A 13,660-nucleotide genomic window follows, 5' to 3' on the forward strand; every position below is an offset into this window, starting at 1 on the left:
CTGCAGCAGAGTGCAGGCTCTGGAAGCAGATGGGAGGGATGGATGAGTCCCTTAGGAGCTCAGGGGAGGCAAGCAGGAGTAGGATCATCCCTCCTCAACCTCTCCACTGAGCCGTGATGCAGCCCCTTAACATGGCAGAGCAGAGGCTCCAGATGTGTCCCCCCAGGCAGCCTGAGCCTGCAAGCAGCTGCCTGTCCATGAGCAGGCTGGGACTCCTTCTCCTGTGGCTGGGGATGCTCAGTCTGGGCCCCTGAGCCCCAGGCCGGGGTCAGCAGGACGCTGTGTCGCCGCCTCCATCAGTCTCGGGGATGGGCTCCAGTGGGGCACGCAGCCGGGAGAGCTCTGGTGAGGCCGAGCCATTCCTGCCAATGCCGCAGGACTGTCCTGCGTTGTGGATCTGCCACAGGTTGTCCAGTGCCTCTGCCTTGGCGTGCTTGAGGAGGTCAGCCTGGCCCTGCAGGGAGGGGGCATTGGGGGGGGGGGTGTTAGAGTGAAGGCATCAGGGTGAGGTGTCAGGGCAGGACAGGTGTGTCTGTGCAGCTCTCAGCCCTCACCTTGAGGACGGTGATGTTCCAGGCAAAACTCTCCAGCGCCTTCTGCAGTTTGCGGCCCCGCAGCCCCTCCTTGGTCTCGATGCGGTGCAGCTCCTTGTGGAAATCCATCCCTGCGCAGGTGGGAGTGGTGCTCAGTAAGTGCAGGGATGCTGGCATGGGGATGGCCACCACCAGTGGGGACCAAGCCAGAGGGACGCCCTTTGCCCACCATGGGGGTGCAGGTTGGGTGGGTCCCCCACTGCCCCAGCAGCCCCAAAACCCTTCTGTGCCAGGTACGATGAGCCAGCAGAGCCCCGAGCACACTGGCACCCTGCTTGGCCCCAGCTTGTGGTGGTTTTGGGCCCTGGGCTGAGGCACAGCTCTTGCACCCCATGGCTCACCCAGGGGGGCTCAGAGCAGGCCCACCAGGCTCCCCTATTGGAGTGTGGGCCCCAGCACTGTGCACCACGTGACGTCCTCGTGAGCGGGTGCTATATTTACCCCTCCTGACGCAGCACCGGCTCCAGGCCCACTCGAGGGCTCCCACGCAGCCTGCTCGCCCACATGCTGCCAATCAGACGCCCCCAGCGCCGCACCCCCACCGCAGCCGCACCTCCCCAGACCCCCCAACACCCACCGTCTGGGTACTGGCCATGCCAGCACCACAGGGGCTTGTCCACAGCGCAGCCTAGGCGAGAGCAGGGACAGACAGCACCAGGGCATGGGGGTGGGGGCTGCAGCCCCAAAACCGCTGCTTGCCACCACCCTGAGAGGCCACACATCCCAGGACCCTCTGCCCTGCAACACCCCAGCACAGCAACTGGAGCAGTAGAGGAGGGCATAGAGCCTGTGCTCCGCAGCCCATGCCCCACTGCTCCACTCCCTCAGCGCTGGCAGCGGTGCCGGAGCCGAAAGCCAAGAGCTCGGGGAGGTTTCCGTCTGCCGCGTAGGCAGGGAACAAACAGGGCTGCTGGCAGCATGGCTGGCATGAGGGGATGGCAGAGCGGGGCCCCCTCCTTCCTCCCCTGTCCCTCCAGCTCCTGAGGCTCTCCCAGCCCCATGGGGAGCCCACACAAGCCCCTGGGCCAGCACCCCCCTATGTATTTGGGACTGGTGGAACTATCCCTGCAGGTCCCAGCCCACAGAGGGGCCACGCAGCCATCAGAGCCTGGAGCAAAGCTGGGGGTCCCAGCCAGCTGCTGTGGTGGGGGCAGCCGGGGGGAGGACTGGGGCAGGCAGCAGCAGCACCTGCCTGTGTGGGTTCTGCCATGTGTCTGGGAAGTCGTAACACTCAGTTGCCACTTCTACCGTCAGCCCCAGCCTGTTATTTCTGGCACTAATTATGTTCTGGCATTTGGCAGCTAATGACTCTTCCCCGCTTCCTCATCAGCCTCCCCCGCTCTGCTTGTTCCCTCCCACACAGCCCTGCAGCCCACCCACCTACACCCTGTCCCGGCGCAGGAGGGCCCACACCCCAGCACCCCAGGATGTGCCCAGGTTTGTGGCCAGAGCCACACCAGGGCTGGGGCTGCCCTCAGGGACCCACCTGCCTGCTGTGCCTGGATGAGCTTCCCGTACACCACGTCGGCAGACTCGATCAGTGTCCGGCTGGTCTGGATCATCTGGGGAGAGGGGCAGCATGAGGAGCTGAGCAGCCCCTGCCCCGCACCCCCCCCAGCCGAGTGGATGGGGAGATGGGGCTTGTCAGGGGTCTTGTCAGCATCTGGCTGGTGGCCAGGTTCTCTCCAACACAAAGGAAGGAAGCGGCTCTGGCTGCGGCTATTAATGGGATTTCTTCCACCTGGCAGGACGAGGGCAAGGGGCAGGCAGTGCAGGCGGAGGGACAGGGGCTGCTGGGTCCCAGGGTCGTACTGATCTGGGCAAGCCTGTGCCTCAGCAAGACTCCTCCCTGGGCAGCCCCTACACAGCCCCCCGCCCACCTCTCCCTGCTGCAAGATGGATGCAGCGAGTTCAGGATCCTCTGTCCTGGGCAGGTCCTGGTGCCACCGACCCCACAGAGCCAAGTCCTGGCAGAGTGGCACTTACCGTCTCGTAGGCAGTGAGGACCTTGCGCAGCAGGTCGGGGATGGGGCCCTGGGCCTCCATGGGGGGGTACTGCTCTGCCAGGTTGAGGGTGACACTGGGTGTGCTGTCGCTGTGCAGCAGCCACGTGGACACTGTCAGGATGCACTGCTTCATGTTGGCGGCGGGTGTCAGCCCACACAGCTCCTTGAAGGACACCAGTGCATTCTGCGGGCAGAGACCGGCGTCAGTGGCTCCCCACCCAGGAACATCCCTGTTTCCCCTGGCTCTCTGCTCCTTGCTCACGTCTCCCCGGAAGAGGAGGACACCCAGGCCCCATCCTCCCCCACAGAAACCAGGTCCCCCAGTGCCTCTGGAAGGTCTGTACCTGCACATTCTCCCGCAAGTCGGTGGCCTCCCGCAGCGGCTGCGTGGCCGTCCGGAAGACCTCGTCGATGGCTTTGATGCCGGTGGCCTTGGTGGAGGTGTACTCCCGCACTCGGCGGCCCCGGCGCCCTGCCAGCCCCCGGCGGTGCCCCTTGCCCCCGCCACGGCGGTCAGTGATGGCCACATGCACGAAGAGGGTGGCGTGGGGCAGGGGCTCCCCAGCCAGCGACTGGAGGGGGACGTGGCGGTAGCCGGGCTGCAGGCACTCAAAGGGAATGGTGTACTGGGCAATGAACTCATCCCCGATGTAGTCATCGTCCAGCACGACAAAGCGCAGGACGGCCAGCTCGGGCAGGTTGATCTGGAACTCCAGGCTCTCATCAAAGATGGGGTTGTCCCCGCTCTGCAGGGCTGTCTTGGTGCGGTGCTCAGCACAGTCAGCTGGGATGCCATGGATTTCGGCACAGACGTAGGGCTCCACCACCTCCCCTTTGGCCCCTGAGCCCTTGGGCTTGGGCAGGTTCTGCCCACTGATGACCTTGAGGTGCAGGAGCTGGGCGGGCACCCCGGGCAGGGAGTCCTTGGCATTGGCACTGAAGTAGGAGACCTCCTCCCGCATGATGGCTGGGCGGAGGACATAGCCACAGGCCCCATTCTGCCGGAACCAGCCCGCGTTCAGGTCCATCATGAGCCCCGGTGTCTGGTAGTTCATGGCCACCATCTGGCAGCCACACTTCCAGAAGTCCTGGGGGTTCATGTTGCTGGCGTCGATGCGCATGGGGCTGGGGTAGATGCGGGAGAGGAACCGCTTGTTGTAGCTGACCAGCTCAGCCGGGCACTCGTTGGCAAAGCGTCCTGCTTCCACCTCACTGAAGGAGCACATCTCCCAGTAGCGCTGCCCACGCCGTGAGCTCTCGAAGTCCTGGAAGGGGACAGCCTGGCAGAGGCTCACCAGCTCTGAGAGCTCCCGGCTGAGGCGCACCCGCCGCGGGCCACCTCCCTCCGGTGCCTCCCGGTCCTCCTGGCCCAGCCGCCGTGCCAGCTCCCAGCCTTCCTCCTCATCCGACACCTCCCCCTCGCTGTCCTCACAGCTGGGTGGCAGCTTCTTGCCCTTGATGAGGATGCGGCCCTTGAGCTGCTCTGGGGAGGGCAGGTAGGACGCCACTGGGTTGGGGGGCTCCAGATACAGCTTGTCCCCCAGTGTCTTGCGCAGGCACTGGGCAGCGAGGCGCTGCTGGGGGGCCGAGCAGCGCACCACCAGGCAGAGGATGAGGGGGTAGGCGGAGGCGGTGAAGGCGTGTTGGTCGATCAGCCCCACCACGGCACGGAAGGGCACGCAGGAAGCAGCTGAGGGGCTGGTGTAGACCACAGGCTCGCCCTCGGGGCCATCCCACAGCACCAGTTCGATGCTGCGACAGCCCAGGCCCAGGGCACTGATGTAGCCACTGATGTCCGAGCGGCCCCAGAAGTTGTCCTCCAGCAGGCAGGCGCTGTGGGCAGAGCTGATGTAGTAGTGGGAGAGGGGCTGTGCCATGTCCTGGCAGACCTTGCGGTGCTGCGGGTCGAAGATGGAGCAGTCAGCAGAGAGCAGGTAGCGCGTGAAGCCATCGATGGCCAGGTAGCCCTTCTCCCGGCCCTCCTTGGAGGGCTCATACTTGCCGACGATCTCCAAGCACTTCTCTTCTGTGACCCCCTCCATGCCCTGCTCCACCTCCAGGAACATCAGCAGGTCCTTCACACCCAGGTACTCCTTGTTGCTGGAGAACTGGACCAGCAGGAAGAAAATCTCAGGGCGGGTGCAGAGCTCACAGTACGCCTCCACGAAGAGGTCGCAGGCCACCTCTGCACCAGGACGCTCACTGGCCTTCTGCAGCTCCTTGAATTTCAGCTCAATGGTGGAGGTCTTCATGCCAGGGTTGAGTGCTTTGATCAGCTGCACAGCCCGGGACACAGGGATGCGACCAGACTTATCCAGGTCAGCGAGGTCAAAGACAGAGGAGATCCAGGAGGTCCGGAGGCTGGGGTGGCCAGTCCCAGGCGCCTCGGGGCTGTGCTTCCCATAGGACACCAGGTACCGCAGCCCCATCACCCAGGCGCTCACCACGTCGGCCGAACTGGCCACCAGGTCCAGGGACTCGTAGTTGTCTCCATAGATGATGGAGAAGGCACACTCATCCGGGAACTGGTCAGAGAGGCCATTGCTGCGCAGGACAGGTGTCTTCTTGCCTACACGCACCTCTTTGACAGACTTGATCTCAATCTTGGCCTTCTCTGAGTCTTTCTTGGAGGGCTCCCAGCGCACGGAGCGCATGTCGGCGTCCAGCACGAAGAAGCGGCTGTACATGCGGGAGTTGGAGCGCACCTTCTTCAGCTCACAGCCCTCCAGCATGAGGGAGATGCAGGCAGCCGTGCTGTTGATCTTGCGGTCATTGGGCATGGAGCTGAAGGACACCGTCTTCTTCTTGTGTGGCAGCCGCTGCCGGGAGCCATCCTACCAGGGTGGGAAAGGGACAGAGCTGTCAGGGACGAGCAGGCAGCACGTGCCCCTCCAGGTCCTCCCTCAGGGTCCCCCCGCCCCAGCCCAAAGCGAAGTGCAGCACCCCAGGGTGCCCCAGGGTGTCCCAGTGCCAAATGAAGCCCAGTCCAACCCGGTCCATCCCTCTCCTGGGGGCTGGGAGCTGGCTCCAGCCCTGGCCTCCCCCACGGCTCGCTGCCTGGCTTAATTTAACTCTGCTTTCCTTCCTTCCTTCCTGCTCCCGGCCCTGAGACAGATCCTTCCCCACTGCTCGTTCACCCTCGGAGGGATGGCCACTCACTGGCAGCCCGGCATGGGGCTGAGGACACTGGCTGGGGACACCAGAATTAAAACCGATGCCTGGCATGTGATGCATGAGCAGAGATGCTCCTGGGGAACCCCAGCCAGACCCTCCAGCCTTCTGCTAGGAGAGGGGCAGGACAGCCCCTGCCAGTGCCATGTGCTAGGGATGAGCATGGCCATGGCCCCATCCTGCAGAGTCAGGGGTCACGGGGGTATGGGCTGTTCGCTGCCAGCACCCCATGCCTGCACTCTATCCTGCCCCACGGTGAGGAAGGTGGACCCTGCTGTCACGGGGATGGGAGGGGCAGGAGATGAGGGGGAACAGCAGGGCCAGGAGCGTATTATGGGATGGATTTCATTAAGTAGCGCAGTAGGAGGAGATTTAATCCACTTCTTCAAGATTATGGTTGAGTCACCTCTAATCTGATGGTGTCTCTGTCAGAGGCAGGTCCTGCCCAGCTGCCCAGGTTGGGGGTGAGGAGGTGTTCCCCTCCAGTGTCCTGAGACCTTCGTCACCTCCTGTGTGGGGCTGTGCCTGGACAAGTGTGTCCTTGTGCCTGACCCAGGGGGCCTGGGATTTGCCCCTTGGGGCCAGGCAGCCGCAGCCAAGGGCAGTCTGGACAGGTCACAGAAACGGGTGGATGGCTCCCCCAGGGATGCCTGTGACACAGTGGCCCAGGGATGGGGGACCCAGCCCCAGCCCTCATCCCATTGTTAGAGCCAGCCAGATTCTGCTGCCCCAGAGCTCAGATGTGTGAGCTGTTTGCATCCTCTCACTGCCAGATTGCTCCAAGAAGCTGGCTGAGCTCCAGGACCCCTTCTCTGTGCCAGGCAGCCTGGGTCGGCAAGGGCTCAGCGGCAGGTCACGCCATCGGACAGCCCTGCGGCGAAGGACTCGGCACCGGATGCCTCCTGCAAGCTGCAATCTGAGCGCTCCACTGACGAGCAGCCCCAGCCCTCGCCCTGCCGGGGGGCGATGGGCACCGAGGGCAGCACCTCCTGCCCCGAGCAGGATGCCCGCACCTCTGCGGACCCGCTCCCCGCCCGGCGCACCCACCCAGTGCGGCTCCGCACCGGGCCCCACAGCCGAAAACAGGAAATCCATCCGGAAAGGAAACACGGGCGGGGGGCCTGCGTGCACCCAGCGCCAAGGACCTGCTTCCAGCTGTGCCCACTGCAGGCAGCCAGACACACCCGACCTCACCAGCCCTGCTGGTACCCCAGCCACCCTGGCTCAGCACAAAAGCCCGAATGCCTTCCCTGCAGCCCCCCATCCCCCCAGGTTTGGGAAGGGGAGAGAGTCCCCTTTGCAGCACTTTGGGGTGCAGATATGTGGCACAGACCCAAGAGTGCCCTGCAGCACATGGGCTCTGCTCTCCCTATGCATGGGCCAGCAGCAAGTGGTGGGCACTGGGTGCAAGGGGTCCCCTGCCCAAAGCTCCTCACTCCTGGAGACCAGCAGGGAAGAGCCACTGCTCCCTGGTAGCCCCTTCATAGGCTGTTCCAGGTGGTCTTCAACCCTGGGGACACCCCACGAGGAGCTGGACAAGGCACAGGCAGGAGCAGCAGAGGCAAGTGACAAGTGGGGCACCAGCAGAGCCAGGAGGATGTGACGCCCATGGCCACTGGAGCACAGGGCATCCCCAGACAGAGGGCAGGGCTCTGGTCAGAGCAGTGATCCTGGTCACTGCGCCACCAAGCTGGCAGAGAGCAGGCAGGGCTCTGTAGAGGGAAGCACCAACCATGATGCTGATGCCACCCAGGATGCCACTGGTGGGCATGGAGGGCACGTCCCAGTTGCTCATGCCCTGCCCAACTCTGCAGCGTGTGCTAAGCACCTCTTCAGCCAATTACCTCCTGTATTAGTGCCCTGGAGAGTGCCGCTGCCCTAATCTCAGCCTCCACGTGACAGCCACCACTACTGGCCACACAACCTGCTCCCAAGCCAAGGATGAAGAAGGTCCCATCATTTGTCCCTCCCTTCCCCATATCCTCCAGCCCAAGCCATGACAGGACTCATCTGCAGCTGATTTCCCCAGGTTCTGGGGCTGGGCAGCACTGGCAGGGATGCAGGCAGGGTGCAAGCAGGCAGCAACCCCAGAGCGGAGGCAGTAGGAGACACCATCAAGGCTTTTCTACCATCATTTGTTCCCTGCCAAGAAGAGAGCGACTGACACATCCACTCCCCGCAGCACCAGCTGCCGCTCCCCAGCGAGGGGCCATGGAGCCAGATCCCAGTGGAGGCACCACACAGCTCCCAGGGCTGGCATGGGATGGGGAGGGGACACAAGAGATGGGACAGTGAGCCGCTAGGGTAAGGCCACCTCCTGCAGCAGGAAAGAATAGATCCAGTACCACCAAGTCCCTCTCCAGCATCCTCCCAGCCCACCGGACCTCCAGACCCCTCTGCTTCTAGCCTGAGAAGAGAGAAGGGAGGAGATCCTGTAGCCAGAGCACAGGAACACTGCAGGGGCCAGCTCTGGATCCCGCTGCTCCAGTCCCCCCCAGCTCCACACAGCCAGTGAGTCGCTCTTTCAGATTCACTCCTTCAGCCTTTTCTGGAAATCCCAAAAAATAACAGAGCTGGCAGCTCTTCCCACACGTGCCTCCACTGCCACTCAGGCCCCGGATGGACTCGGGGATGCACGACGGATCAACACAAGATGGGGACACTGGCCGGGTCTGACCCCCTCCCGGGCCAGCTCCCTCCCCCGCCTGCGCTGGCCCTGGGCCACCCGACCTTCACGTGAGGCCAAATCCCGCGGTGACGCAGGTGGTGACGGGGATGTGCCCAGCCCGGGGGCAAGTGGGAGGTTCACCACCCCCAGCCCGCAGTGCCTGCCCGCGGCCGGTCCCCTGGGCAGGGAGGGATGCTGGCCCGTCCCGGGAGCAGCAGGAGACCCCGGCGAGGTCCCCAAGGAAACCGGGCACTGACAGCGCACCGGCACCAGCCTCTGGCTGCACGGGAGGTCTCCGCGCCGTCACCGCGTGGGCACAGCCCGGCCGCCCCCGCAACAGTTTGTAGCGGGAGCCCGGGAGGGCGCGGGCAGGGCTCAGTGTCCCGACGCCGTTGCCCAGAGAACCAGGTCCCGGGGGCAGAAGAGCGAGGCTGGGGCACCACGGGAACAGCCCCCACATGGGGTATTAATAGCATTGGAGCAATCCCAGCTTAAAATAGGCTGCCGGGAGCCGGGAGGCAAGTCCCGGGCGGACGTGACCCATTGTGTCAGCTAGCACCTCCAGCATCAGCACAATCAGGGGAGTTCATTTAGGAAAGCACATGTATGATCCACTGCCCACTCAAGTGGGAGACCCCGGAGACACTGCCTGACTCCCTGCCCCACCACGGCCCGGCTCCGGGAGGTGACAGGAACAGGCTGGGAGCTGGCCAGGCCGGGCCGAAGGCTCAGCGCTTGGCGGTAGAGAGCACGGGAGAGCAGAAGCTGTTTGAGGGGCAGGAGCGAGCCCCTTCTCACTGGCACCTAATGGTGCCCTGAGCAAGGACCGGGTGATGCTGCAGCGGGATCGTGCAGGGGACCCGCGGCACTGGACGGGGCGACCCAGGGACACTCCACAGAGCCGGGCCGGAACAGGCTGTGCCCTTGGGGACCACGGGGCCGGGCAGGGCGAGGGGACGTCGTGCCAGTCCCGGAGTGACCGGGCAGGTGGCGAACCCCGGGCACCGATCGGGGGTACGGCTGCTCCGCGGCTCCGCGGAGCCGCCCCACGGGCCCAGGGAGAGCGGGGGGTAGGGGGCAGGGCCGGTGCGGGGGGACGCAGGGCTCGGCAGGGGGACACGGCTCTGCCCTCCCAGCGCTGCGCAGGTGCCGGTCCCAGGGCGCGGGGGGGCCGGGCCGGTGCGTGGCTCTCACCTTCATGATGCTGGCCCGGGGCGCGGTGGGCGCGGGGCTTCGCTCCGCCGAGTCCTCGCGGCTGCTGCTGCCCGAGCCCGAGCCGGGGCTGCCGCCGCCGCCGCCGCCGCCGCCGCGGGGCCCGTTGGGCAGCGGCGCGGCGGGGCGGGGCGAGCCCGGCGGCTGGGCGCCCCGGGGCTCCTCTGCCATCCCCCGCGGCCTCAGGGCAGCGGCCGCCGCGGGGCCCCGGGGCGCCCGGAGCCTGCGCCCGCCGCCGCCGCCGCTGCGGGCTCAGTGGCGGAGCGGGCGGGAGGCGGTGCGGCCGGGAGGAGGGGACGGGCCGGGCCGGGGGCGGGGACGCGACGAGGATGGGGACGGGGACGGCGCGGCCCCCCCGCCCCGGGCTGCAGCGGCGGGGCTCGGGGACGGGCACCGGAACCTCCCACCGCCGGGGCATCCCCGGCCTCCGCCCAGCCCCGCAGCGCCCCGGCCCAGCAGCCGCCCCATCTCGGGGGGACCCCGTCTGAGCCCGGGCAGCCGGGCAGCTGGCACCTGCAACCTGCAGCCGGGCACCCAAACCCAGCCTGGCACCCTGCAGCTATGCACCTGCACCCTGCAGCCTTAGTAACAGCAGCCCAAACAAACCTGCACCCAAAACAAGCTGTACCCTGCAGCCGGGCACTGAAAGTCGACCTTGCACCCTGCAGCCTGGCACCCACACCCAGGTGGGCACCCTACAGCCTGGCCCTGCCCAGCACAGTCCCCCCCACCAGCCTGCACCCCCACTAGCGTCGGTGTCCCGGCAGGGCAGTGCAAGCAGAGCCAGCCAGTGCAGCCCTGGCCACACACGGCTCTCCCAGGCAGGGGTCTCCAGGCTTTTGCTGCAGGGAGCCACCCCCAGCCCAAGGCAATGCTTCTCCTCGACTTGCAGAAGAAATTTTGCTCCAATTTTTTCCAGCAGGGAGGGTGTAAGGGGCCCCAACCCCATTATCCCTGGTGGGGGTCTCGGCTGTGCCGGGGGATGCTTTGCTTTGTGCAAAGTTTGTCCAAGACATCATCCCCTGCCCACGGCCCAGCAGTCGCCCGGCAGCAGCTGCAGCACAGCAGGTGCCCCACATGCCCTCATCAGCCCTTAAAATAACCCATAACAAACGGGTGGGGAAAGGACCAGTCCCTCCCGATGGTACACGTGTGCCTCAAAGGCACAAAGAACCCGGAGCCTCCAGAGCCCAGCCAGCCACTGAGCCGGTTAAATATTCATGGCTGCCCCTTCCCCAGGACCCCCAAGAATGGCAGTGACTCCTCAGTCCCCAGAGCAGTCAGATTGCTCGAGCAATCTCTTTAATGAGGATTAAAAATAATAGTATAAAAAATCAATCCCAGAGCACGGCCCTTTATTTATTTTTTAAGAGATAATCCTCCCTTACTTTGCTTCTGTTTTTAAAACATTAAAAGCATCCCTCGCTGGAGCTTATTCTTTCCTAAACCAGTGGATGTGCACTAGAGCCTGGCTGGGGCTGCTCCATGGCACCTGCCACCACCAGCACCTGTGCCTTGCCCAGTGTCCCTGCCAGGGGACAAAATGCCACAGGGCCCCAACACTCAGTGTGGTGATGAGCCAAGGCTCTGCTGCTCCTCCTGCTCCTGCAGAGATTTCCATTGTGCCCTCTGCCTCGGACAGGGCTGTGACAGCTGAGGTGTCCCTCAGGAAAGGCACAGGCACCCGTTTCACTGTGGCTGCAGGCACTCCAAGGCACTGAGTGAGCAGATCCAGTGGCTGCAGGACCCCACTGCCCCATGACACTCCCAAGTGTCCACTCCATCCCCGCAGCAGCACTGAGCAGGGAGCAGAGGCTTGGTCAAGCTCACTGCCTCCATCCACTCCACTCAGCCAAACCCCTGGAGCTGGGCACCCTCGCCCCCACACCTCCAGCACCAGGGACATGGTCCCACTCCCTCCTGGAGAGTGCACACCAAGCGAACCCCAGGGTGAGTGGGCTGCGGGACCCCTGGGCTGCCCTAGGAGATGACAGAGCCCTGAATGAGCTGCAGCAGCCGCTCCTCCCGCAGGACCCTGGGCATGGGCACAGGGGAGCCCAGTGCCTCCCGCAGTCGGGTGAAGGCTCCAGCCCTCACCAGGTGCAGGCGCAGGGGCCCAATGCTGCCCTTGAAGCGGAAGGACTTGTAGACAAGGAAATCCTCTTGGAGACACTGGTCCAGCTGCAAAGAGAGGGCAGCTGCCTGTGCTGGTCCCACACCATTGTCCCGGTGCCCCTCAGCTACCCTCCCCCAGAGGCTGCCAGGTCACCCCAGAGCAGAGCCCACATTCCCCTCACCTTGTAGCGCTGCCCCTCCGACAGGTCCCGCAGGCCCTGCAGCTCCACGAACACCTCGTAGTGGGGGGCGCAGGGCCCCGAAGAGTCACCTGGAGCAGCACCATGAGCACGTTTAGAGTTGCCCACAGCCCTCAGCCCAGCTGGGCCCCGGAGGGTCGGCAGAGCCCCGGGCAGTGCCAGTCATGCTTTTAGGGGGACTCGAGCAGCTCAGGGGGACTCACCCAGCAGGCTACTCTCCACACAGACATAGTCAATCAGGCGAGCACCCGGCCACATGCCCAAGGCACGGCACAGGGTCTGGCAGAACCGCTCCTCGGGTATGCTCTCACCCCGCACACTCAGTGTCTGGCTCTCCCTGCGGTGCACGGGGTTGAGGTGAGTCACTGCTACCCTCTGCCACTGCCACTGCCACAGACCCTGCCTGCTACAGGGCCCCCTCACAGCTCCCCGAGGTGAGGAGCAGGGGTTGGGGTATCCTCACCTCCGCACAGGTTCCACCACGGGACACTGCTTGTGGAAGCCAGCCACCCTCAGCACCTCCCCAGCACAGCACCTGCGTGGGCAGAGGAGTGTGAGGGAGAGCTGGGTGTGTGGAGCTGGAGTGAGTGGTCCCCCAGGACCACGCAGCAGGGAGGAAGCACCTGTACTCTCCTGGCTGGGCTGTCACAACCAGCCCATACTCTCGTCCCTCCCAGAGCTCATCCAACAGAATCGTCCGTGGCTCCTCCTCTGCAGGGCAGGGCAGGAACTCGAAGAAAGCCCAGTCAGGGCACAGCAGGAATTGGGGCACTGGCTCTTCCGGCCACAGGTTCACACCAAGCAGGGCTGGGCAGAGTCAGTGTGTGTCAGTGTGAGCCCTCAGACCCTCTGTCCTTGCCCACACAGCATCACCTGGTCCAAGGGGGAATTTTTTGCTGGTGCCAGCACAGCGCTGGTTTTGGGGAGCAGGAAGGGGATGTAGTACAGAAATGCACCGGTGTCTGCTGGGGCAGGGGGATCTGTGCTGCCATACAGCAGCGGTTCCCTGCATGCACCTGAGGCAGACTGTGGGGACACCCTGGCGTGGGGGACACTTACCTCCCACTGCCTGGTAGAAGGGGCAGTAGATGGGTAGCCCCTGGCAGTCAGCCTGGAGGAGGGCATCGAAGTAGAGTCGCTCTGTGCTGTGTGCTGACCCCACCACCACCACCTCCAGCTGTGGCCACAGGCGCCGCACGATGCCCTCGAAGCCACGGGCACACTCAGCGCGGAGCTCAGCCGCCCGGGCAGGGTCGGGGGTCAGCAGTGCCTGCAGCTGGCTCCGCACCTCCTCAGGCAGCCCGGGCTGGGGGCTCAGCCTGCCCAGTGCTAGCTCCTGGGCCAGCCGGGGCCACTCATCGCGCAGGGCTGCCAGCGCATCGCGCAGCTCGGCTGCCAGCCCGGCCTCCAGCACGTGCAGCCCCCGCTGCCGCAGGGCGAAAAGCAGCTGCACTCGCAGGGCGGTGGCCCGCGAGGGCAGGGCACTCGCCGGGGCAGGGGTGCAGTACAGGGTGGGCAGCGGCCACCCCGCCGGGGCGCGGGGGCAGCCGGGGGTCCAGTGCAGCAAGGCCGTACCCCGGCAGGTCAGAGCCCGTGGGAAGGTGGCACCGAGGGCATCCAGGTAGAGCACGGACCCCTGCGGGGGAGGATGGGGTCAAGAGGGCAGACCCCGCGGGGATCAGACCCCACGAGGGT

At 65.1% G+C, this 13,660-nt stretch overlaps 2 protein-coding genes across 2 annotated transcripts in view; both read right to left on the minus strand.

Annotated features, from left to right (window-relative positions):
* Positions 1 to 225: 225 nt before the first annotated feature.
* On the minus strand, positions 226 to 9,821 carry LOC108506831 (inactive phospholipase C-like protein 2). Its single transcript, XM_017834214.1, has 6 exons — positions 9,633 to 9,821; positions 2,944 to 5,433; positions 2,580 to 2,783; positions 2,080 to 2,155; positions 555 to 664; positions 226 to 454 (listed from the first exon to the last, which is right to left on the minus strand). The coding sequence occupies exons 1-6, from the start codon at positions 9,819 to 9,821 to the stop codon at positions 269 to 271; spliced, it is 3,255 nt and encodes a 1,084-aa protein (XP_017689703.1). The 3' UTR covers positions 226 to 268.
* Positions 9,822 to 10,924: 1,103 nt separating this feature from the next.
* Positions 10,925 to 13,660, minus strand: part of GHDC (GH3 domain containing) — a 3,985-nt gene continuing 1,249 nt past the window's right edge. Inside the window, exons 2-7 of the mRNA XM_017834065.1 lie at positions 13,025 to 13,601; positions 12,589 to 12,772; positions 12,429 to 12,500; positions 12,169 to 12,302; positions 11,948 to 12,036; positions 10,925 to 11,831 (exon numbers count right to left, since the gene is read on the minus strand). Of these exons, the coding sequence (XP_017689554.1) occupies positions 11,631 to 11,831; positions 11,948 to 12,036; positions 12,169 to 12,302; positions 12,429 to 12,500; positions 12,589 to 12,772; positions 13,025 to 13,601 (1,257 nt within the window). The 3' untranslated portion in view covers positions 10,925 to 11,630. The remainder of the gene's footprint in view (positions 11,832 to 11,947; positions 12,037 to 12,168; positions 12,303 to 12,428; positions 12,501 to 12,588; positions 12,773 to 13,024; positions 13,602 to 13,660) is intronic.

This window comes from Lepidothrix coronata, unplaced genomic scaffold, assembly GCF_001604755.1.
Source record: "Lepidothrix coronata isolate B3197 unplaced genomic scaffold, Lepidothrix_coronata-1.0 Scaffold229, whole genome shotgun sequence".
NCBI lineage: Eukaryota > Metazoa > Chordata > Aves > Passeriformes > Pipridae > Lepidothrix > Lepidothrix coronata.

What these genes read in the sequence shown, in the direction of transcription:
- LOC108506831 (XM_017834214.1), bottom strand. Translation starts at nt 9,821, where the DNA reads ATGGCAGAGGAGCCCCGGGGCGCCCAGCCGCCGGGCTCGCCCCGCCCC. An exon ending in ACTTGCGGGAGAATGTGCAG is followed by an intron (nt 2,784 to 2,943) that starts GTACAGACCTTC and finishes CTCTGCCCGCAG; the next exon opens with AATGCACTGGTGTCCTTCAA. An exon ending in GGAACATCACCGTCCTCAAG is followed by an intron (nt 455 to 554) that starts GTGAGGGCTGAG and finishes CCCTCCCTGCAG; the next exon opens with GGCCAGGCTGACCTCCTCAA.